At 39.0% G+C, this 26,584-nt stretch overlaps 1 protein-coding gene across 1 annotated transcript in view; it reads left to right on the top strand.

Annotated features, from left to right (window-relative positions):
* Tnfsf11 (TNF superfamily member 11) overlaps positions 1-26,206 on the top strand; it is a 33,159-nt gene extending 6,953 nt beyond the window's left edge. Inside the window, exons 2-5 of the mRNA XM_046454177.2 lie at positions 408-575; positions 18,842-18,887; positions 18,965-19,063; positions 24,682-26,206. Of these exons, the coding sequence (XP_046310133.1) occupies positions 408-575; positions 18,842-18,887; positions 18,965-19,063; positions 24,682-25,103 (735 nt within the window). The 3' untranslated portion in view covers positions 25,104-26,206. The remainder of the gene's footprint in view (positions 1-407; positions 576-18,841; positions 18,888-18,964; positions 19,064-24,681) is intronic.
* Positions 26,207-26,584: the final 378 nt, after the last annotated feature.

Below are 26,584 nucleotides of genomic sequence, written 5' to 3'. Positions count from 1 at the left end.
TTTCTCCTGATTTATGTATGCTTCAAAATCCCATCTAGCCTGCTGCATATGTCTTAGAGACAAAACCTTTTTCTACCTCTACTGGTCACAGGTGATTTCCTTGATGCCCTCCCTCTGAGGACTTTCAGGTTATTAGTCTTGAGAAGCTCCCTGTGAATCACACATTTCTGATTATGAAAATCTACCACCCAACTTCACTTTGGTTGTGGATGATAGTTAGCTACTCATCAAAATGAATTAGAAGTCAATGTTTTCATCAACTGAAGGGTAATTATATTAACTGTTAATCATTGGGGACATAAAAACTCTTGCAAGAATGAACTTTTTTGTTCTCAAGTCACACTTTATTAAACAGCAGAATAATTAACAGTAACCCCTCCTAATGTCCTTACTTTCTCCCTGCTCAGATGGATCCGAATAGACTATCTGAAGATGGCACTCACTGCATTTATAGAATTTTGAGACTCCATGAAAATGCAGACTTGCAAGACACAACTTTGGAGAATGAAGACACAAAATTAATACCTGATTCGTGTAGGAGAATTAAACAGGCCTTTCAAGGAGCCGTGCAAAAGGTAAGTCCACACTGAGGTTAATAAGTTAAGGGCCCTTGCTGATTCTACAATTAGCAAATATTAAAACTTGCCAAGTGCTATTGACTCTGTTCTTTTTATTTTAGTGATTTGTAAAAGAGTTAAAGAGAATGTTTTAAAGAGATTAGCAGAATTCTTTCAAAGTAGTAGTGGTTAATTATGGCATACAGAGACATTCATGCAAAATTCTTTTCTTTCCCTTCTATTTAAGAGGAGGGATTTAAATTTGTACTTGGAAAGAGCACAAAGGTGCCCTGTGGTTGCTAGTTTGAATTCCTGAAGATAGAAACCATTCCCTAGATTCACAGGATTTCCTGGTAGCTATTTCCTTTACATTAGTTTTGAAATGGTAGGATCCCCTCTTCTACATCTGAGATCAGGGGCTCTGATGAAAAGCAAAGTAACTGGGCCTTTGTTGTCATGCATGTGAAGAGATAAGCATGCAGAGCAGAATTCTAAAATAGCTGCCTGTTTTATTTCCTAGAAAAAAACCACCTAAGAATTCTGTAGCTCAGAATTATTTTACCTACTGGATCCACCAAAAACTGGGTAGAACCCAAATAGTGACTTCTATGCGAAACAAAACAACAACAATAACAACAAAAGAATGTGCATTGCTTTTCCGCACCACATCTGCATCCATCTATACATCCCAACTTCTATTTTGCAACTGCCTGGATTATTTCTTATCATCTCAGAGTAAATTCTGGAGTCCTCAAAACCATTAAATCTAAATATAATTTTAGTTTATTTTTTAAAAATCCATATAGAGGAATAGCATACTTTTATGAGTGTATCTATCAATCAGAGTAAAGGTAGGGAGATGAAGCTGTTTTTGGTAAAACTAACTAACAGAGGTAAATGTCTGTAACCCACGTAGAGTTTAGGTTTGCTTTGGATTTTATCAAATTTAAGATACCACCTACTTTCAGCTTCTTTATTTCATGCTATCTAAGAAAGAAAAGATATTGATTAAAAAATTGAACACGATCATCATAGATTCTAGTTGCATCTTAATTTCAGGAATATTATACTGTAAAAAATGTGTATCTTAGAATAACATACATATTCTGATATGTATAAAAAGCACGTTGCTTATGAAAATTAGTTTTTCATTATAATTAGTAAGTGCTTAACTTTATGCAATAGATGTATAAAATGTGGTTTAATTTCATTGTTCTTTTTGTCTTATGTTATAATTTTTGAGCTACAGCAATAGCAATTCTGCTAATCTATTCATTTTCATTGTTATGTTTCATGTCATTAGTTTATTTTTTACTCTGTCTGTGAAGCTTCTCTCTCAAATACTGGGTGATCAGTCTACAAACAGCTATATACATGTACTAGGAATAATCTCTCTCTTTTTATCCGGGGGGAGTACTGAGGATTGACCTCAGGGGCACTCAATCACTGAGCCACATCCTCAGCCCTATTTTGTATTATATTTAGAGAATGGTCTCAACTGAGTTGCTTAGTGCCTCTCAGTTGCTGAGGCTGGCTCTGAACTAGAGATCCTCCTGTCTCAGTCTCGAGCCACTGGGATTACAGGCATGGGCCACCACGCCCGGCAGGAATAATCTTTAATTGAAAGCTGAATCCCTTATTCAAATGATTTCAGTTAGGTAAATTATTGTGTCTTAATTTTCTGTTTATATCAACCCATATTTTATCTCCTTAAAACAAAGAGATAAACTTTTAATTTCCTTGATGCTCTTGTTCCTAATAAAGTATCTTTTTAGTTTATTATGGAAGAAATAGTATTCAAGACCAGCCAACATAATTTTGGAAATAAATAATATTAAGAGTAGATACCTGAACATTTACTATAAGAATCCAAGAATGTATCTTAACAATAGGTCAAAGAAGAAAAACATGTTATTTCCTAGAGCCTGAGATGTGACTGAAAACATTTTGCAACTATTCCATTAGAAAATACAGTTAGATGGATTCTTGATGTTTCAGAAATATCTCAAACTGCAAGTTAGCTAAGGATGAAAGTTAGGAGTATTTCTCTTAAAGCGAGGAACACAAGAAGAGGCCCACTGTCCCCACAATATTTAACGTTGTTTCTGGAGGTGCTAGGAAATGCAATTATAACAAACAGTAAAATAAGAAAATAGAAGAGAGGAGAAGGCATAATTTGCATGTGGCATGATTATGTACTTAGGAAAATTCAAATGTAACTGAAAGGCTACAGGCAAAACAAAACAAATCTGTTTATAAGAATGAATAAGTAATAATCACTCATTGTCCCATTTTCCAACAATAATTACAAAATATGAATTAACAATTCCATATGTAATTTGTAAAATAAATGCCCTAAAAATAAATGTAATAAGAAACGTACAAGGCCTATATAAATAAAACTAGAAAACTCTACAGAGACATTTAAAATAGAATTAGATAATATACAGACATAACTATGTATAGGCATAGTAATTGTTGCAGTATAACTTGGGTAAAGGATAGCAGACAAATTCATAGAAAAGAACAAACACCTTCGAGTAGATCTTATTGTGTATCTGTATATGTGGGTGTTGGTGTGTATATAATTTAGTATATAATTTGTATTCCATAAGTGGACATAGTTTAGATATTAAAAAGTGGGATTGGAACAATTTGTTTACTTTTAAAAAAAATGTTAGCCTTTCATCATGTCCTAAGGGAAAGCAAATGCAGACCATCTTATGGCTCTCTAACATTCTCTGTTGTTTATGGAATTTTCTTCCACTACCTGCCCCATCAGGACTTATCAATTTCCTTCAAGATTTCTGAGTGACTGCTTAGATAGTATAAAAAGCCATCTTGTACTTAAAGGTGTTGATAAGCAAAAAATGGCAGAATTTTTACTATTTTGGGAAGCTTTTGGAGATATGTTTCAGTATTCCAAATGAGTAACATTAATTATGAGCAATTCAGCGCCCGGAAAACCAGAAGGACAAAGATTTTGGGGCAGGCAAAATTAATCAACTTCTTTTGTTATTGTTTTAATTCTAGTCATAGGTTATTAAGACTAACAAGATGAGTAGAACTTTATTTCATTTATTTCGCATTTGTTTTTGTTGCGCCATCGGATTTTAACTTTTTCACATAGATAATAATATACACAGTAATCCTTTTAAAAATGGCTATAATATACTAATGCATATTGGTGTAATGTGCAAATTATAACAAACCAATGTGTACTGGATATAAGATACCATTTCTTTTCCCTAGACCAGGGAGGAGATGAGTGCTATCCATATCTTATCATTAAAATCAACCAGCATCTGTCAAGTATACGTGCTGTTCCAGGCACAATGCCACATCTTTTCTTTTATATATCCAAGGTTTTACTTTTCTCTTATCCTAGCCTAATTAATTATATGTCAAATGAATTATCCTTTGATGAGGATTATTGGTTAATATGATATTCTGTACAACTTGCCAATATAATCAGATTTCTTATTTTTCTTGACACTGCTAAAAATAGGATGATGTATTAGGCATTTATTAGTAGTTTGTAATTTTTACTCTTAGTTCTAATGTAGATATCAAGTGAATCCATAAAGCAAAATTACATGTGTGGCTGCAGTCATTATTGAGAGATCAACCAACCCTTCCAGTGGTAACAAATACCAGACATAAGCACAATATCACATTATATGTGTGCAAAAAGTGGTGTTTACCCAGCCTGTCTTTGGTCAGACAAGTAATGCAGTTTTTTTCCTCTTTTTTTGTTTGTGGCTGAGTTTTCTTGGCTTTTCCCCCCCATTTAGCACAGAGCTCTGAGAGCCTCTCAGTGATCCAATTCTACCAACCACAGTTTATAAAGTCTGTCATAACAGTCTATGACAATAAAGAAAACACTGGTATAAATAATGGTGTCTGATTTGTAAAGTGATTCTTGTTTTCAGTTTTGGCAGCTTCCTTGGCCTCTGCTAGCCACGGTGGGGGTGGGGAGAATGGTGAGCTCAGGCCTTAATGAGGACTGCCCTGCATGGCAAGGAGGGCACTTGGCCCTCCTACCTCCTGGCCAGTCTCAGTGGAGAGCCATCTGTTTATGTGCTAACTATACATTCTGTGCCCTTGGGTGAGGCCCTGACTCTGCCTGACTTTAGTGTGCCAGGTTGTTGATTGCACATTGGCTTGTTTCTGAAAAACTCTCTGAAACTTACTTGCAAAAATATTTGAAAGAATGATGTGTAGAAGATCAATATACAGATGACACAAATCACCTTGCTCTCCAAAGTGAGATGTCCAATGAATTCAAGATTATCTCCTAAGAGGTAGAGAGGAAGCATGAGCACTTATCAGTATATTTATTATTTGGTATTAGCTTTTAAAAGATGGGTGTTATTAGCTTTTAAAAGATGGTGAATATTTTGTGACGTGCATAATATCCAGGAGTGTTTTTATTTAATATTTTAAGTAAATATCTATGTATATTTGGGAGCATTAAAATATTTTCCCCGGTTAGAGCTAAATCATTAGAAATGTTTGGTGACTATGGAACGAAACTTCAAGATCCATCAGGACACGGCTGTAGTCAGTTTGCACACATTTGGATACATTGTCCCTAATGTATTTTCAGGAATGAACTTAAATAAGAACAAGTAAGTGATGGATGACTTATTGAACTTCAGAAAGGAATAGTTTTGAATGAATGAGGACTTCTACCAACTCATCAACTCATAAAGCCATTCAAGAATGTTATAAACCTGGTTCTTACCTGATGCTTCATCAGAGCTAAAACTGATAATTATGAATATCATAGGCCAAGGTAGTAATGCTTCATATAGTCATAAAACAGGTTAATTTATGTTAGATGCTGTATCCAGCTGGACTTGTCATTTGAGCCACATTCTTCTCAGGTCTGCTCACCTCTCCTTGGCCTGCTCACAATGTAGAGGCAGGCCTGCAATGGGAACTAAAATCTTGACTCTGGCTTCTTATATAAGTAGGGTTCTATCAAGTTTTGTAACTGTACTCCAGAATATGAAAGGCCAGTGATGATAATGACTACCAATCAGTCATCTCTTAGGCATTTCGCAGAGTGTAGGTCTCTGAACCTCTAACAAACGACTTATTAGAGAATGACCAGGGAGCTATAGTTGTTGAACAAGTCATTCTTACCTCCAGTTCTTTCTTGATTCCCGGGGGGATCAGTGGTATATATTTGGCCTCAACTCCTTCAGGATTCCAAATGTAAATGCACAGTATCCCCTGAAGAATCCAGAGGTAAGCCACCCAGGATTAGTAGGGATGCCTCTCCATCCTCAGTATGTCCCGTCATTCTGTGTCCAAGTTTATATTTCCATTTGTTGTCATTTCTTCCTTTCTTTTTTTAAATATTTTGATAGACACAATACCTTTGTTTTATTTATTTATTTTTATGTGGTACTGAGGATCAAACCCAGTGCCTCACACATGTGAGGCAGACACTCTACCATTGAGCCACTACCCCAGCCCCTCTTTCTTTCTTTTTTATAACCTGTGGTTTTTATTTTTCTTTTTGATGAAATTAATACAAAAATTTTTAAAAAATTATTTGTTCTAATTAGTTGTACATGATAGCAGAATGCATTTCAACTCATTGTACATAAGTGGAGCACAACTTTTCATTTCTCTGGTTGCACACAATGCAGCGTGACACCATTCATGCAATCCTACACGTACAAAGGGTAATAATTTCTGTCTCATTCCACCATCCTTCACACCCCCCATATTCCCCTCCTTTTACTCATTATCCTCTAGACAAGGAAGGGATTAAAGAAAAAGTCAGTGTGGTACCTAAGAGTTGAGACATTACTACTAATAGCATCCTATTGGCTGGAGGTTACTCTTAAGACCATACCTTGCTTCAGAGGATGCTGGGCAATGTTGTCTCTAGCAGATAGTTCATTTGTCCATAAACCTTAAGGAAGCGGATTGCCTATAACTAATAGGGAAAAGAAGAGCATGGGTGTGAGGGAAGAATGAGGAGACTCTGACATTCACTAGCCCCTGCATAGTTAGGAAAATGGACAAGCAAGAGTTAACTCTGAATACACAAGTCTATAAAAAGTTTCCATAGTCAACATTTTCTTTTCTTTCTCCCTCCTTTCCTCCCTCCCTTCCTTTCCTCCTTCCTTCCTTCCTTTCTCTTTTAAACAGCCTTTATCTTTTTGAGGAAGTTTTATGGATATCCATTTAAATACATTTGTGATGTTGAATAAACCTAACAATTTTTGCAAGGTTTTGTGAATTCAAGAGCATTAATTTAAAACCAAAAAATTCAAAGATGAAGTGATTGTGTTTTCGCCATATATAAAGTGAATCCCTCAGAATTTCAGTCTTGATTATTGTTAAGAAGCCATTCCTAATTTTAAGCGAAAGTAAATAAGAAATCAATTAAAATTTAAATAGATTGTATCTGCTTGTAAAATTGTAATGCATAGACTTGTTTTATAGCCATTATTTCTCATTTGCTTTTTGGTTAACAAAAAGAAAGACAAGGGGAAAAATTAAACCCTATTCATTGTCTCTTTGCCTTTGTATATAAGTATACAAAATTTCTTGTGCCCAAGAAATTTTCTCATAAACCCACAAGGAAACTTGAGTTTTGGGGCATTGATGTTCCCAAATCAAGATGTTAGTCATGTAGTGGTTTTCCAATAGGATTTCATCTCTGTTTGCCATACAGTTTTGGGAACTGCAATTCAACCCCAATCATATTTTGCATTTATAAAAGCTGTCTTTATGGGAAATTTGAAGTCAGACCCACAGAGTTTTCCTATAAAACCAAGGCCATCTACTGCCTTTTGCCCAACAATAGGCTTTTGGCAGTGTGTTCAATCTCAGGGGAGGCCTAGGGAAGAAGGCAGGAGTTAGGAGGTTTGCAAGAGGGAAATAACTGGTGCATGACATTGTCAGAGATGGGCTTATATTTGTGCTACATGTACCCCAGGGGAGAAGAAAAGGTATTCCAGGTAGACATCTTTAAAGAAACATAGAACTGAAAGGATGTGCATGAAAGGGGAGCATTTGTTATGTGGCCTGAGATCTTGGGCTGATTCTAGAAGTAAATGGGACTGAGGGCCTTTCACTGGTGAGGGACAGATTGGATTGTTTTGCCAGGCAGGGCTCATCCCAGGAGAGGGAAAACCTCTGCAATCAGGGAAAAAGTGGTGCCCCAGAGCAGTGCTTCCCTAGCTTGCTGAATCTTAAGATTTACTAGAGGTCCATGTTAATAATGATGATGATATAAAAGGGCTCCGGAATCCATCACTGGAGATTCTGATTTGGTGGGCTGGGTGTGCTCCTGTCACTTCTTCAAAGCATCCTAAGGAGAGGTGAGAGCCACTGGACAGACAAGCCATTTGTGAATAAAGTGTCTGCTGTGAACTTGAATCGAGGCTGCGTGGTGTGGGAAAGGTGGCCTTGGGCATTGTAGAGAGCTGTCTGTATCTGAGGTGATCAGATAAACAATGTGGCTGGAACTTTTTGAAGTCTAGAGTTCCATTCTGGGAAAGTACCATTCTTGTGGAACATCCTGGGGTGCTACCCCAGCCTACAATCTTTGGCTTTTGAGAATGCTAAGGTTTAGGAGGTAGCAGTGACAATAGTGAAAATACTAATTATACCCTCAAAAGCTCATACTCATCAATGTTTTGGTGAATTGGAGCCCTTGTCCTCATGCCCATGATGCTGCTGCTTATCTGCTTCCCCCTTCCATGGTGAAGGACATAAGTCAGTAATGTCATCTCCATCACTCAGACCATGAGCCAAAAGGTGGTCTTACGCTTTTACTAACTTCCCCTTCCCCATCCTGTGAATTCTATTTCCTAACACTGCATTCATGTTCTTCTCTCTACTCTGTTCATGTAAATATAGGCCATTATCATTTCTTGCCTAGATCATTGCAAATAACCTCTCTGTCCATGTCCTCATTGCCTTATCCACCCTCTCCAAGGCTGAGTGACTTCTAAAATGCATCTGAACATATCTCTTACTTTCCTGGTTAAAATACCCTTCAGGGGATCCCTGTAGTCAGGATAAAAATCTGAACTGCTGAGCAAGTACCATGAGTCCTCTGTGTTCTGAAAACCTTCATTAACCTCTGCTGCCCCAAGCTCATTACCTTGATTGCTCCATCTCATCAGCCACACCTCAACTTGTACCCACTGGCCCCCACCTCCATACTAAAGTGCTTGACCTTCCCTCACCTGGCTGCATTCTTTTACCTCTCTACAGCAAGGATAAAGAGGGTATCTGTCCCCTGACCACAATATTCTTATGACCTACTGGAGGCTGATCTCTTGGAGCTATCACCAAACTTTGTTGAATGGATGTATGAATGAATTAGGAGCCTGGTCTTTAAATTCCATTCCAGTCCCCTCCACCCCCATTATTTTTCTTTTCTTTTCTTTCTTTCTTTTTTTTTTTTTTTTTGGTACCAGGGATTGAACCCAGGGCCTTTCTTATGTGATCATCTCTCTTCCTGTCTCTCAACTTAGGCATTATGTTCCAAAGGAGGCTCCCACTGATACCTGCCCACCTGCCTGTGGTTTAGTAGCTCTTCACTAACCATGTGAGCTGGGATTGCTCTGACTCACTCAAATGTGAGCATTCCAAGGACAGGGACCATGTAATGTTTCATTTCTGTCCCCAGTGACAGGTATAAAGTAGATGCCTAATGAAAGTTTAAAGAACAAATTTAATAAATGAATAATCTATGCCCACCCCTGCTGTAGGTATAATTGGGTATCTAATTGGTTACTGTTATCATAAGCTAGGCACATTGTAAATCATAAGATTCATGGAGCGCTGGAGGTCACTCCCAAGTACAATGTTGTCCTGCTTCTTTGAAAGGGGAGCTTCCTCCCTCCTTGTGGCTTCTACATATTAGGGACCTTGAGGCTGGGGCACTTCTTCCCTGGTGACCATGGCCTTCCCTTCCTGGCCTCATCTGTCTCTAATGGGTGGCCCAGCTTTTTCTGCACCCCTTTGACTTTGCTTCCTAGCGGTGAGAAACACTTTTTTGGGGAAAGTGTGCTAGAATAATCCTTTTTTTTTTCCCAAAGGAGATGAAGCTTTGCAAGTGTAGAAAGCACTGCCGAGGTAAGGTTGGCGTTATTATTTTTCGATTGGCAAAGGAAAGCAGGGACATGGTAAATAGCACAGTTAGCCCAAGATGCCACATTGCAGTAACTCTGCCAAACCCCTTGATTAAACTTTTTTTAACAAGTAGCATGGTGTCAGACATTTTAAAATTGGGCTCTTTATGAAGACTAATATTGCTGTCATACAGCTCCTTTATGAATGCCCAAGGGGACCTTTAACTGTAGCAGAAGCTTCCTCATTTAAACCATGAAGGTTAAACAATAAAAACTAATTTTCTATTCCCAGCATACCCATCACACTGCCAGGAAAAGCATCGCTCTGCTTTATGAAAACAAGGCCACAATATTCTTCAGCCCCTCAGTGGATAGGGTTCATTAGCCATTTGTGAAGACATGTCTCTTCTACTTTTCAGACTTCTCTTGGCAGAAATGATGCCCTGGTGACTGTATTTGGGCAGGGGAGGAGCTCAACCCATAGCTTGGTCAAGTTCTTCACTGAGAATTTTCATAGACAGCTGTCAGATGGTGGTGGCTGATGAGGGAGGAGGTGAAGAATCTGGTTGAGATACTGGCATTGGGAGAATTATTTTATAGGCGGTAGTTTTATATTGAAAAGTAAAGATTTCTAGGGATCAATAAAAGTTAGAAATTTAGGTTGGATATGTTTTTTACCTTCAGGATTAGTGGGATCTACACCCCATCTAGCTTCTCCCCTCCCCTATTCTTCCTGGGCTGCGGGAGCCCTCACCCACCTCACTCCCTGACCCCTTCCTCCATGCTCTGGGCTCCCCACTTTCAGATATCTTGTGGGCTATACTCTAAGGAAATGGGTTAGAAGCACAGTTTGCAATCTGCTTTTATTTAGGCAGCTCACTACTCAACGGATTCTCCTCTTAAAGTTCTTTGCTTTAGGATGTTTTTGAACTGTTTCCACTGACTTCGTAAAGACCTGGGGGGTCACCTGCTCCTTCCAGGTCCTATATCATATCCTCCCTCCTCCCAGGCCCTATGGATTAAAAGGTCAGTATGAGTTTTAGGGGGAGGGAGGAAAGCTGAGAGAGAGATTCCAAATCCTGTCTCTTTAGTTGCTGTCCCTCATGGGGTTGGCTGCTTTTTCTGTGCTTTGTAAACTAAGAACACGTGGAGATGGCAGCTCTGTGATTAAGGAAGAGCTGGTAATGTCAGCTGTGTGAGGTCTGCATGAGCAGGAGCCAGGGGTCTTGCAGTAGAGCTGTCAGTAGTTCCAAGAGGCTGGAACCCATGAGGGTGGTGGTGCAGGGGAGGACTAGCAGGAGAGCCTGGAGTCTAACCAAGCTAAAGGAAAAGCTGCTGTGTTCTCTACATGCACAACACTCTTCACACTAAATGTTTGAAGTTTTTCTCACCTTAAGTGGTTTCTAGTTCTCTAGACAATAACTGCTGCTCCTCCTCCTTCTTCTCCTCTTTCTCCAACTCCTTCTCCTTTTTCTTCTTCTTTTTGGAACTGGGATTTGAACCTAGGAGCACTTAACCAGTGAGCTATAACCCCTGCCCTTTTTATTTTGAGGCAGGGTCTCACTAAATTGCTGAGGGCCTTGCTAAGTTGCTGAGACTGACCTCAAATTTGTGATCCTCCCGCCTCAGCCTCCACAGTTGCTAGGATTACAGGCCTGGACCACTACAACTGAAACTAGCTGTTACCTGTGCTTCTGACCAACCAGTTACAAATGCATGTGTGTGCGGGGAGAGGGTTTTTCAGGTGACCCCCTTCTCAGGTGCAGTAGTTTGCTTGAACAGTTTTCAGATTTCAGGGAAGCACTTTAGTTACGATTACCAATGTATTATAATCCTATTACATAGTATTTTGGTGGAGGGTATGTTAGGTAGGCATGATTGATTAAATCTTTGACTATTTGTGATTGAACTCAATCTCCAGCCCCTCTCCCTCCCTGAAGGTCAGAGGGTGGAGCTAAAGCTCGAATCCTCTAATCTTCTGTTTGGTTTCTCTAATAGTCACCTCATTAGCATAAATTCAGATCTGGTTGGAAGATACTTATAAACAACAAAAGATGCTTTCATCACTCCTACCTGTCAGGAAATTACAATAATTTTAGGAGTTCTGTGCCAGGAACCTGAGATGAAGACCAATGGTGTTATTTCTTTTTATATCACAATATCACATAGGCTCAGTCATTCAGAGCTTCATAAGCCCTAGTGAGGGATGTGGATTTATCCCTGAAGTGTGCAAGCTGTTCCTGGAGGATTTTAAGAAGAGAAGGGACTTGCTTCTACCTGTACTTTAGGATGCTCATTCTAGTAGCAATGGATCAGTCTGAGGAGGGCAGGAGACAGGGCAAGGAGGTAGGAGGCTATTATTATAATTCGAGAAGGGATGATAGCTTGAAGCTTGAAAGCAGTGGTAGCTGGAGAGGAGGGGATGAATTGCTGAGCTACTTACCAGGTGGAAGACTGCAGGACTCCTCTGCAGGCATAGGAAACTGGCTATTCATTTTCAGAAACAACCCATGTGTGGTATTCATGTGTTAACTCACTGATGAATGCACTATTCTTGTAACTAGGTTGGAGAAGAATTACATGAAGGGTATCATTAAGATATTAAAATGAAAGCATTACATATGTTAACAAGTGTATGAACCCTGCATTATATCTGGCAAACTGGGTGTTAAATCCTTGTTCAACCAGCCAGATGTCCCTGCAGCTGCTACTGGTATTGCAGAGGGAAGCAGCCACCTGAGACCCCAGCTATGGACTAGAACCAGTGGTTTCCAAAGCATCTGGCTGTACAAATTGCTTCTTCTGTGCTCTGATTGACAGGTACCACACGGAACACAGAGTTTACATCACATTGCACAGGTGGATTTTTAGTCCAGATAAACTCAAACTCCAGTAACTTGACCTTTTCAGGGTATCTTTGCAGCTGGGGATGTCTCCAGTTGGAACTTAAATCTGTTTATATTATTTCATAGGATGCAAAAAAATGCAGTCAAACAAACTTAAGACCAATTTAATAACATTCACTCCTGAATTGAAATGTTGCCAAAGTCTTGTTTGGGGCAGTTATTCAGATGAGTTTGCAAAGCAGGCTTAGAGTTTGTTGTAAATGTTTACATTACCTGGAGCAAAATTCCCATAACTACTCCAAGGACTTAAAAGTACTAATAAGTGTTTATATTTATTCTTATAGAGTGCAGCCTCCCCAAAGGGGTCTTGACTTAATCAAGATGGAGCCAGCTTTGGGATGTCTCCTTCCTCCCTGTGTTTGGCAAGAGATCCTAAAAATGTATTGAAAGATGTTCAAGGTTCTGAAGAGAGCCGGGTCCTATCAGACTGGAGTAAATTTTGCTATCACACTCATGGGAATTGTGTTTCTTGGATGTTGAGTTCAAGAAGAGTTGAAGAGAGGCAGCACTAGAGACCACAGTTACACAATCACAATCACATTGATCTGTTGTGTACTTTGTTTCCTGGAGGAGAAATTGTGAAATCTCAACATTTTTTTTTCGATGAGTTAAGTGAAAGTTGAGGTTTGAAAGAAAAATATATATATATAGCGGTTGTTTTCCTGTCTGTTCAAATATACTTTTACAGCAAAGATGAAAAGTTATGCAGTTTAAATAGAAAGACATCACAATGAAAAGATTTTTTTAAACATCCAGAAACTTCCTCTTTATTGTTTTAAAAAAGGGTGTTGTCCCAGGTTTGTCAATTTTGGACATTGTCCACTAGGTGGCAGTGTGTCAGAGGGTTTCTTTTATCCTTGAATTGGCAGCTGATTTCTCTGGTTGCCTGCAGTAGCTGAGTTTTCCTTTTTTTTTGGTCCTATTTTGAAGGGTTAAAGGAAACGATCATAAATAACTAAGCCCAAATTATGCTTATTTAATAATGAATCAATTTTCTGAAAAGGCTACTTTTTACAGTGACCACAAATAAATTCATTCATTCATCGGACTTTCTTAGTAACTTATTGTAGGTAATGATCCTAGTCATCGTGGATAGTTTATAGTAATCAAGAGCCAATTCTTTTTGCTTTTTGTAAGTAGCAGATAATAACTGCCGAATTCAGAGAAAGCCGATAGCTGTGCTTTGGGGAGGCGGGCGGTGCAGAACATTAAGTTCTCTTGAAGATAACTCAATAGTGGCTTGAAGCCAAAAGAAGGCTGGGAGTGCCCTTTGCCCAGCTTGCTCACACTGAAAGCTGTTTCTGCAGAGCTTCTTCTCAGGCTATTTTCTGGGAGATGTGTCAAAGCCACCTGAACTTCTTTATGCAAATCTGTGGGCATTCTGTTAGTGTAGGTAATGTGATTGCATTAGATGTTTATCCAGAGAGTTAAATGGTTTTATTAATTTATAGCTGGCTTAAAGTAAGATAAAACACATATACGTTTGTTTTTTTTTTTTTTTTAAAGATCTCTTTCATCTGAATAATTTGTTCAGGAAAAAAAGGAGTTAGGATGCTCTTTGTAGAGTTTTCCCCAAATTAGATTATTAGAACTTTGTGAATTCAAAGAAACCAGAAGCAATGTCTGAATAAGATTTAGGAATAAAGAACTCTACATATTTAAAAACACTCTCATTAACTTGAGATATATAGGACTAATGTGGATGAAAATCAGTATAAATGTGAAGCTTAGAAAATAAATGAAATTATTAGTTGAGGTGATGTTTGGGTATGTTTTTGGGGAGGGTTTCTATAATATTAAAAACCAAAAATATTGGGGGACATTCAAGAAAGATCTATGCTTGGAATATATGTAGCAAAGTATCTGATCCTTGAAGAGGTGACCAAGTAGGGTGGCTCTGTTCTGTGGAATGGACTTGACACTGTCATGTTAGCAGATGTCCTGCCCCTTATCCATAGGGCCTGCAGGCCTTAGTTTGGGGGATTTGTCAGTTTAGCCCAGAACATATTTGACCAGTTCCGAGTCAGTTGCATTCTGAAGCCTCTTAAAAGTCTGGGATCCTGTTTCCTGAGGTTTGGGCTCCTTTTGTCAATCTCCAGTGATAGGGAACAGATTCAAGTGGTGGGAACATAAGGTTAAGGGAACTGTAATCTGGGCCCACTGTGGTGACCCACACATTCATTCATTCTTTCATTCTTTCTTTCTTTCTTTCTTTCTTTTTTCTTTCTTCCTTTCTCTTTTAAAAGGCAATTTATTTGCAGCACTGCCTGGCTTAAGTCCACAGGACATATTACATTTCTCTGTGATCGACCTGTTATCTGCAATGTTGCAAAGGCCTGAAATGTTGATAAGAAGAACACAAGTTACAGTGAACAGGGGGACTGTTGTGACCCTTACATAGACTAGATCCCAGAACTCAGGGAGATAAGGATAATTCCCTCTAGCCACAAAATCTGTAAGAACAGGTTCCAATTAGAACTGGTTAACATAGGCCAAAGTGACCCAGAATTGTTGTGGGCAGTAGAGACTCAGAAGTCTGATGTCATCCTTCTCCTGTTAGTCAAAAGTCAAAAAGTGAACCTGAGTGGGACTCTCTAGAAACCTCCCTGGGACCCCCAATAAAACTGGAGGGCAGGAGGGTCATGTCGTCCTTTTCTCCAAGAGGACTCACTCTCTCCTTTGGGAGTGCCCACTTTCCCCTTTCTTATCCCTTCTAATAAACTCATGCCCGTTACTCTGAGCAACTTGTCTGAAATCTTCCTGGCATGATTGCAAGAATCAGCGTTTTGAAGAAGGGGCCTCTGAGGCTGCCTCAGTTTTGTGGCAGACCTCTGCCCTGTAACACCCGGGAACCCAGAAGCCAGATGCCCAGTCAAGGTGTGCCTCCTCCTCAGAGTTAACTACTGCAGAGAAGCAACCATGCTCTGAGGATTCTTGGGGCTCTCAAGAGCATTCATTATGATGCCTTCTAAAGGGGCATGGGTGTAGCTCTGGAAGACAGAGGTTCAAGCCCCAGTTTTATTAGATGAGACCTTACTCTCTCTCTAGCTCCATTTCTCAGTCTGAAAAATGAGGTGAATAATAGGTATCCAGGCTCTGATTCTCGTAAGAGTAAAATGTGATCCTACAAGGAAACAGTTGGTTGGCTACAAATGTAAGAAGTTATTTAACTTTCAGTACATGGAATAGAAAAATAATTTGTGAGATTATAATAAACCTTTGACTAAACAGAGGTGTCACCAAACAGCTCTTCATGGGAACACTCAATTAGCAATAATGTTTCCTAACACCTGCTGCATATTAGAATCACCTGGGAGCATTTTTTAAAAAATATCAAGTAATATCAGGCTAATTGAGTTAGACTGGCTGTGGATGGGGCCAAGGCAACCCAAAAGCTTCCCTTAAAGTACAATCAGGTTCCTCACTGGCATTCCCATGTTAACTTTATTTTATTTTATTTTTGTTACAGTGCTCAACCACCAAACACCCTAAAAGTGTTCTCTTAGAGGATGCTATATTATGCTTGTAAATAAATAACAGTGATTTTAGAACTCAAAAATGTGGGGTGGTGATACACATATTGGGACTACATTTTTTGTAACTCAAAGTTGTAGAAATATTACAAGCCCCCCCCCCTTTTCTTTTTTTCTTTTTAATTGAAAATTTCCTTTAGAATTTCTAAGAGAAATTGCAGTTCTCGGATCCCTGAGAGATATAACATAAGAGCAGCATTACCTTTTGAGTCTTTAGAGATTTCATTCATCCTGGGGCATGAAGCTTTTTTTTTTTTTTTTCCCCTTTACAAGCAGGCATTGAAACTGCTTCTGAGAGGTGCTATTTATTGAATTTTCTTGTAACTAAATGGGTCTGTGCTAGCTCTGACCTAGAAGTCACTGATTACATGGGCGAGAAGTGTTTGTTCCGAGGTGAGAATGAACAAACTAATTCCTGCCTGTTTAATCAGTGGCTTGAATCTTCTGCTGCTTCTGCCCAAGTCTCGAGCTTCATGATAACCTCCCCATTTGCCCATCTGTGAATGTTTGGGATGTGAAAGGGGTTGTCATACTCAAATGATGTCCCAGGCCAACAGCACCACCTCACCTGTTAGAAATGCAAATTCTCAGGTCCCACCTCAGATCTGGATCAGAAACTCTGGGCTGGCCCTGCAATCTGTTTTCCATCATCCTCCCTGAGGTGGTCATACACACTCAAGTTTGAAAACCACTGAGCAGGGACAAAGGATCTTTCCTTGTTTGTCTAGATAATAAGGGTGTTTGCAGAGAAAAATCACGAAACTGGCACTTGCAGGCATATGCCATACTTAGCTCTGCTTCATTCGGCACTCCTTCCTTTCTCCTCTGATGGTGAGGCAGATCAGTGCTAGAGGGAAAATGAGAGGGTAGCTTTAAGTCTCCAAGGTTCCTATTCCAATCTTTTAAGAGCTAGTAATCAGGTTAAAAGAAGCTTTATGTATTTATGAATGTGTAACAATATACACAATGGATAAAGATACAATCCTGTATATATAAATGTATAGTAATGTATACATATGAGAGAACACATAAAGATACATTTATACAAATTGCATAAATTCATACAGAATGAAGATACACTATATCTATGTAAATGTATAAAAAATATATACAATGTATAAATATACACGGTGTTCATGGTGTATTTAAATGTATGAAAATATTCAGTGTGTGTATGTTTAAAATCATGATCTCCATTGTGAATGCTGAGGAGCTCAAACCAGGAAATTCCAGACACTGGGGGACTATGGGGAATCCAAAGATCTTGAGAGGGGACTTGGGAGGCTGGAGGTGAACAGCAGAAAGAAGCCAACTGTATTGTTCAATTCAAAAGGATTGGCCTATAGAATGCCCTGCAAATGGTTTCTCCAGGGCTGTGCAGTGTCCTGAATCTAGGGCAGGGCAGAAGATGACTTTAGATAAACCCTAGGATTCCTTTCACAAAGTTACCACACAATGATTTTAGGACTTTCAAATAGGTAAGTGAAGACAGCTGAGTTGTGTCCTCGAGTGGTCATTAAAAACAGAATAGGTTTCTCCTGTCTCTGGGAGGGGAAGGTCCTGAAGGTACAGAAAGGAATAAATGTTATCTCCATTACCCTTCCAGCTTATAACAATTGAAGCTGTATTATTGTATCTATTTGAATCCATCTGTCTACATTTATCTGTTTGCCTATCTGTCTAATCTATTCAAAGCCCTCCTACCCAGACACTCAAAAAACTGAAGCTCTATATGGTCTATCCTTTAAACATCGTAACTGGGGCTAGCATGAATGGTTATCCTAGTAACAGAAGTTAGGAATCTCTCTAGCATTTCTAGTATCTATATATCTGAATTTACTGGGCACTCAGCTAAGTGCCTACCTGCATTATCTCATTTAATCTTCTTAACCACCTGATGATCGAAGGGCTGTTAATATCCTAGTTTATGAAGGATTTGAACCGTGTGAAAGCCTGGGCTCTCATCCACTCCACCTTATTAGATCCCATGATGGCACATTTAATGCTAGCTAATGTCTGGCTTCAGGTGGGCATGTGTTACCTATTGGTGCCTTCATTCTGAGGGCTCAAATTGAGATGTGCAATTACCTAAACTCTTTATGCACTCGTGTTCATTTGTTTTCTGGCTTATGCTTCTAGACCTCTATTTGGAGCAATATTTAGAGTTAATTATTGGTACTCTAAAAGCTCTTAGACTTCCATAAAGTACTTTAAATACACTGTGACTTTAAAATAAAAAAATTAACCACTGGGAGCCAGGCATCATTCTCTTTCCTGTGGGCTGAGCTTCAGCATTGTAACAGGAATTCACTAATGAAACAGACATAAATAGAGCCTCCCTGAGGATTTAGGAGGGTCATATATTCCGTGTAATTGTGACGTTCCTAGTTAACTTCATCTCCATTTGTGTACCTGCTACAAGTTTTTAATTATGCTCAATTATTTTGTGTTTTATAATTTACATTGTCTTCTATTTCCTCCTATTGTCCAAAGGGTTTTGTTGGATGGTGTGCATGGTTGACTTTTTAAGCACAATGACATCCAATTCTTTAGGGGTGAACCTCCTTTGATAGCTAATGAGATAATCCAGAAATTTCACTGTCTCTGCACTTATGGCATCTTTTGAAGGAAAAGAGGGTTCATTGATCACATATCTAACACTCCTGAATTGTCCTACTGTTTTACAGAAAGAATAAGCTTATAAATTAAACCCTTTTTCCTTTTTCTTTCAGGAGTTACAACATATCGTTGGGTCACAACACATCCGAGCAGAGAAAGGTAATCATGAATCTGTGATTATTTGATATCCCATGGGGTCACTAGCCTTGGGTTAATGTGCTTTCTCTCATCTCCAGCTATGATGGAAGGTTCCTGGTTTGATCTGGCCAAGAGGGGCAAGCCTGAAACTCAACCTTTTGCTCATCTCACTATTAATGCCACCAATATCCCATCAGGTAAGTTTTAATTATATCTATTTTAATTATAAAACTATCTCGAGAATCACTTACCATTCCATTCACATAATCAAAAATATTGTTAGCCTGTTACTGAAATTTTCAAGAGCGGAAAAAAAAAAAGCATTAGTCTTCAGTTGATCTTCAGTTGATTATAATGGACATTATAATTTCCCAGAAAGACCAGAGGATGAGGACAAATGAAGTCTCCTACTTCTTCCCTTGTAGAAGCAGGAGAGGAGGATTCCTTGATCTTTAAATGGCAGCTGCCATATGTTCACACCTGGGCCAGGTGACCCCAAAGCAAACATGGTGTGGCAGAACCACTGTATCCTGTGCTGCTGCCAGTACCCAGGTCTTCCCTCTGTGCCATCAGAGACAGCCTTGGCCACCTGATGTCTATAGGCAGGGCCTTTGGGGCCAGTCATATGGGATTCCAAGTCCCCACAGCAGGAGAGAAGAGGATCTGCTTTTATGTGTGTGTGTGTTTGTGTGTGGGCGGGGCGGTCAATGACTGACCCTGCTGCCTGTGTTAACCCAGAGTTTTCATTCAAGAAAAGTCCTAAGCCAGGGATTCTAAGGTATTGAGTGAGATCATCACCAAGGGCTGTCATTCTGAGACTTGTGAGAAAGGTCTGGCCATGCAATGGCTCTCTCCCCTCTGGCCTTGACTTCCAGCTAATAGAGAATCTCTGAGTATCACCACACCCCAGGGTTCCTGCTCTTCCTAATCCCCACAGCAGCACTTCTCATTCTGGAGCAGCAGACTTCATTTTCAGGTCATCAGACTACCTGTTTATTTCAAATGACTGCTGGTTGAGAACACATCATTGGGAAGGACAATCCCTTGATATACTCATCTGTTTTTACCCACACTAAAGGTAACAAAGCCCCATTGCTGACCTCTGAGGTGGATGAGTTCCTCCAGGTAATTAACTACTCAGCCATTTGCTGTAGAGATCCACGGAGGAGCTCAACAGCATGGTCTTTAAGAGACACTAGTCCTCTGGAAAATGAGACATTCTCCCCCTTCTTCAGAGACCAGTCATTTCCTCTGGGTAGGGTTTAGCTCAATGGCCTGGAGACCTGATTACCCTTTGAAAGTGAGAAAACCCAGGGCTTTGTGCTTGTAGCTACCTTAATGCCCTGGGCATTCCATCATCCTACCTACTGCTCACTCACCTTGGGCTAGGTAAGGATCAAAAGGTGACAAGAAGCATTAGATAGAGTGATAATTGAATACCATTGTTAATTATTATGATGCCACTTATTGAACACTTATTGAATATGTCTGATCCACTTATGGATCAGACGTTTGGGTCTGTGTTCATTGTCTGTAGTCCTTACTCTAATATTGAGGCACAGTGACTGCGATGCAGAATTTGCAGAGAGGGAAACAGAGGTTTATATAGTTTGTCATTTGCTCAAGGTCACAGAGGTAGGAGGATTAGAAGTTGAGTTCCACTCAGTTAATCCCTAAATCTGTTTTTTATGCTATACATTATCCTATAAGCAGACTACATAGTACTTGTAGCAAGTTGGCTTTGTCCCAGGAAAATAAAGCCCTTAAGTTCTCTTTTCCTATAAGAATTAGATTAGTGGAGTATCTCATGACAGGGACTCTAAAATCTGACTGCCACTGGCCTGCTTACTGGACCCATGACCATGCACAATTTATTAGACTCTGCCTTGGCTTTGCCATGTCTAAAGTGGGCATAGATATTGCTTGCTTCATGGGGTAGCTGTGAAGATTGTGGCATATGGAAAGCATTCCATGATTGGGATTTTTTATTTTATTTGAGTTTATTTAAATAATTATAACTATTCCACTTGGTTGTACAAATGACTTAAGACAAGTTTTTTTTTTAATTAAGTTTTTAAAAGTACCAGATTTTAGTAAGTGATTTTGAAGCCATTATAGCATGGACCATGGAGGGCTATTTCTTGATTGGAGACATTAGAAAGTAAGAAACTAACACTTGGGTTTTTAGAGGATTTTCTATTCTACCTATTCCTGTCCCAGATATTTGCTCCATAAACAAATTTTGTCTCTTTGTCTGTGTGTCCTTTATGATGGAGCTACACTAATTTTTCCTGAGTGGAAACTATTTTGCACATTAGCAAAGGCAATCAAATTAATACTTATGTATCAGCCATATGTGCTATGAATGTACCCTACACTTATCTTTTCAGTTCATTTAAATGGCATATGATAAATATTACATTAGACTGTGTGCCAAAGTTGGTTTGGCAATAGCAAGCATGTTTTAGTTGCAAAGCTCTCTCTCTCTCTGCAGGGACCTAGAATCAAACCATTGCCAAAATAACAAGAAAGAACTCCTGGTTATTTTCTGACAGTTATTGGATTTGTGACTAGGGAAATGTGTCAGTATATGCTTCTGCGTAAGAAAATAGAATTTGTTGCTCTGGTGGGTCAACAACCCCTTAAGTTCATTGATCTCCAGGTGTTGGCCAAAGCAAGATGGTTTAATTTTGCATTTTAATGGCTTTTTTTTCACATTTATTTACATATATGAAATTAGGATCTGCCTTACAAGGTCTGTGCATTTTCAAAGCTTCTTGCATAAGACACATTGGGAAGTATTTTGTGGGGTCAGAATATGTAGATTTCTTTAGGGTGCTCAGGCTAACTATTTGCAGAAGTCCTGACCATAGCATAGGGCTGAAGTAGCTGGGGAGCCTGGGGTAGGAGGCTACTAGCACACCTCATGGGTGTTGGAAACCCAGGGTGATATGGAGTCCCTCCAATCAAATCACAGCATATTTTTCTCATGTGTTTTCCCCACTGTTGTCTACATGTGAGCTCTCTCTTCTTAATATCTAGCTTCCCTGACTTTCTTCTGTTGATGCTGTGAACACTCAAACACTTTTCCTCACCAATATACTCCCTTTTCTCAGTCCAGATTTGACCCAAATCCTCCCTGTTGTCTAGCCCTTCTGTCTCTCATTGAGCTCAGCTTTCCCAATCATTGTGAATTGCTGCAGCTTTTCCTTGGAAATTTCTTGTCACTGAATGTCAACCTTGTGCTTTGCAACAGTAGAAATGAAAATGTCGTGTTTTGTATGCTCATTTTTTATTTTCTCTATGATTAGTCATGTCATGATGGTGTACGACTTGATATAATTCTTAATTATGGACAGAATGAATGTCTATAGAAAGCACCACACTGTTATTTCATGACAGATCAACAGAATGAATCTGTGAATACATGAGTCAGTGGATGGATAAAAACAGAGATGTTTCATAGAAAAGAACAATGTATTCTACTTGAATTCCCTAATCATAAGAGTGGTATAATGTTAAAGTTCTTATTTCAGATTTCTTCCTTGCCTTCTCTGGCCATATCCCACTCTAACATGAACTAGTCCCTTCCATTGAATGGATAGACTTCATGTCAGTATTCTGCTTCTCTCTGTTAAGAGATATAAGATAATTAATTGAAGGATTGAATGCAGCACACAAGTAGGAGGCAGTATGGGGTAATTTGAGGTGGGAAACTTTTTTTTTGTCCTGGGGAGTGAATCCAGGGGGGCTTAATCACATAGCCACATCCCCAGCTCCCCCTCTTTTGTATTTTATTTAGAGGCAGGGTCTTACTGAGTTACCTAGGACCTTGCTGAGTCACTGAGGCTAGCTTTGAACTTGAGATCCTCCTGCCTCAGCTTCCCAAGCTTTAGGGATCATAAGCATGTGCCACCATGCCTGGCTTGAAGTGGGAAACATCTTTCATTAACTCTGTCCATGAATTAGGCAGCTATTTACCAGCCTGGAGGAATTGCTTCACTAGTGTTTATGACAATGTGGTGAATACGGTTCTATTGTCTCATGTTGACTCCCTTGGGACTGTAGGATGATATGTACATTTGGAGTAAACCATGAAATAAGACCTCCTATGTAAAAAGAAGGTAGCTTGCTGTGGAGAACCCTTGAAGCCACAGTGACTGTGGTGGCCCCTCTGTGGATAGCTCCAGAGCTCAGGAACGCTTCTGTTTCTGCATCGGGGAATTGGAATCACTGGGTTCTTGGTCTTCTAATGATGGGTTGCCCCACTGTAGACTGGCCAAGTCATATTTTTTCCCCTCCATTTATCCTACTTCCTGCTTGGCCTTTGGAATAGTCTGCTTTTGAGGCTCCAAGCTATACCCCAGAGAGAGTAGAATGTTCCCCAACTTGTGGCTCTCTTGGGGAAGGTGCATGAGATGTTCAGTGTTCTCCAGGTCTCAGGCAAGTCTGGGAAAGTACCATGAGTGGGTGTCTTAGTCTACAGGGATCTCTTAGAATCCACCTAACCAGAAGATCCACTAAGACCCTGGGCCAATTTCTTTACCTCACTGTCTCAAGACCTGACTTAAGTTGTTGGGCAGTCATAACAAATAGCCAAGAACTCAGAGCTGCAGAAACTAATCCCAACCCATCTGAGACTCAGCTCTGTTTTGACTTTTGATGTCAGAGAGATGATGACCTTCAGTTAGCCTAAGTATGTACCAAATTCCCTGAAGTAAAATAAAAATCTTTCTAGACTTTCTATAGTGTTTCTACTTAGTGTCTCATTAGTTATCATCTTTTCCAGTAGAATAATAAGTATCCACATAAATATAAATCTTTGATTAATTAATTACATCATATAGGTATTACCAAATTTTAAAGCCATTAAAAATACATTAGAGACTTGTAATATGAAAAAAAAAAAAAAGCACTGGACTTGCTCCTGATTTAGAATATTCTTTGGAAATTCTTCACTGCTCTGGTAAAAGCATGAGGATTAGTTGTCACCTCATTCCAGGAATGAGGAGGGACTAAAGGAACATTTGGTCACTGGGGAGAAATTTTACTATACTTTGGTCACAATGGATTATGAAGTGTTTTTTTTTTTCCAGCTGCTCTGAGAATAGCTTTTTAGTTGTGTGAGCCTGAGAGACATATGGGCTTTTAGAGGTGGGGAAAATAAATGGTGATAAGAATAGATTTTAGGAGTTTGGCCATTTGCTCAAAGTTACTGTGACCCAGATTTTCATCTCCTACATATCCCTCTCCATAGAATAAAAGAAAAGGCAGAAACATGTGAGGTAGGAGGATTCTCCTCTGCTAGCTTCTTGCTTTGCTGTGGTGGTTGGCTTTCTAATCCTTTTCCTTCAATCTGGAATGACCTGTCTGCTCTTGTCTGTGGAGCTGAATCCTATTCCTCTTTTTAAGTTCCCAGGCTCAGTTAGCAACAACACAAAGTCAGTTTTGATCCCTCTAGGTGGAAATAATCTCTCTCCCTATTGAATTCCCGAAGCAATTATCTGTACCTCTCCTTTTAGTTCAGACTTGCTTCTTGTCTGAGCCCATTCTATACTTAACTCTAATGTACTGAAGCTTCCTTGAGGCAGGAAAAGTGAGATTTTTGGCCTTTGTACCCTCTAATGTGCCTACCAAAGAGCACTAAATACATCTGAATTTATTTCTCCCTGTATAGAAAAATAAATTCCAAGAAGTTATTCTCCCCTAGGAACAATGACAGTTAAGCTGTTTTCTGCTCTGACTTCATGGAATTGTGAGACTGTCTTTCTCATTCCAGGAGTGGATTGTAAATCAGGTGTCTCTCTCTCCACAGGTTCCCACAAAGTGAGTCTGTCCTCTTGGTACCATGACCGGGGTTGGGCCAAGATCTCCAATATGACTTTGAGCAATGGAAAACTAATGGTTAACCAAGATGGCTTCTATTACCTGTATGCCAACATTTGCTTTCGACATCATGAAACCTCGGGAGATCTAGCAACCGAGTATCTTCAGCTGATGGTCTATGTCACTAAAACCAGCATCAAAATCCCAAGTTCTCACACCCTGATGAAAGGAGGGAGCACCAAATACTGGTCAGGGAATTCAGAGTTCCATTTTTATTCCATAAATGTTGGAGGATTTTTTAAGCTACGGTCTGGTGAAGAAATAAGCATTGAAGTGTCCAACCCTTCCCTACTGGATCCAGATCAAGATGCAACGTACTTTGGGGCTTTTAAAGTTCGAGATATAGATTAAGACCTATTCTGTGGAGCATTATCACATATTTCGTAGATATTTGGAAACATCACTTAAACAAACCAAGAAATATGTATATAGGTGTATAAGACTACTAAGAGGCATGGCCCACAATGGTACAGACTCATTATCCATGCTCTCAACCCTGTAGACAATATGCATATGTACAGCCAATGGGTGAGCTTGGACTTATGGTAGCGTGTTACACAATGGTTTTACAATTTTGTAATGAATTCCTAGAATTAAACCAGATTGGAGCAAGTATGGTTGCTCTTTGGGCTCCAAGAGGGGTGAGCTCTCTGGATCAAACCCATGATTTATGGGCCACTGTGCACCTCAAGTGGAGAGGGTATCATCTCATTGTAAACAGATGATCTTCTGAAGGGTTAAGTTCTTTTGAATTGTTACATCATGCTGGAACCTGCAAACAATACTTTTTCTAGTGAGGAGAGAAAATATATGTATTTTTATATAATATCTAAAGTTATATTTCAGATGTAATGTTTTCTGTGCAAAGTATTGTAAATTATATTTGTGCTATAGTATTTGATTCGAAATATTTAAAAAATGTCTCACTGTTGACATATTTAATGTTTTAAATGTACAGACATATTTAACTGGTGCACTTTGTAAATCCCTTGGGGAAAACTTGCAGCTAAGGGGGAAAAATACTGTTTCCTGATATCAAATGTAGTATATTTCTTCATTCTTTTTAACTTAATAGATTTTTTTTCAGACTTGTCAAACCTGTGTAAAAAAAAATTAAAATGGATGCCTTGAATAACAAGCATAGGTATGTTGGCTACCAGGTGCCTTTCAAATTTAGAAGCTAATTGACTTTAGAAAGCTGACATTGCCAAAAAGAATACATAATAGGCTACTGAAATCTGTCAAGAGTATTTATATAATTATTGAACAGGTGTCTTTTTCTACAAACGCTGCAAATTGTAATTTTTTTTTAAATAGAAAAGCTACTAGTGGTTTATCAGCGAAGAATAACCCAAGTTTTAAGTTAGTGGGAATTATTTTATACTGTACAATAAAAACATTGCCTTTGAAAGTTAATTTTTTTTTGGTACAAAAATAAATTTATATGAAACCTGCATTGTGATTTTGTATTTCTCTTTTATGTCTGTCTTGCTCTGTGATCCTGTTCTCTCCAATATGATAATGTGGCTCCTATCTTTTTCTGAAGGTTACTGGGAGAAATGCAGATTTAATTAAAAACTAGGAACAGATTCAATTAAATTAATGAACCTTGGAATTTGAAAATTAATTTGCAAGGGATTTGTATGCAAGGATGTAGCCAGATAGAAAACAGTGTTCTTCACTCATAAAGGAAAAGTTTATGTTATGTTTACATCAGGAGAAAAACACATCAGGTGTTTTGTACAAGTTCATAATGTCCTGGAAAAATAACTGTTTGGCCTGGAGGAAAATCTAAATGTTTTCTACTTTCACACAGTAAAGATCAGTGGCCT

This window comes from Marmota monax, unplaced genomic scaffold, assembly GCF_021218885.2.
Source record: "Marmota monax isolate L192 unplaced genomic scaffold, Marmota_monax_Labrador192_F-V1.1 WCK01_AAM20220418_F8-fsc00011, whole genome shotgun sequence".
NCBI classification, from domain to species: domain Eukaryota; kingdom Metazoa; phylum Chordata; class Mammalia; order Rodentia; family Sciuridae; genus Marmota; species Marmota monax.
Note: the sequence above shows the minus strand (reverse complement) of the source record. Positions and strands in the feature narration are given on the sequence as shown.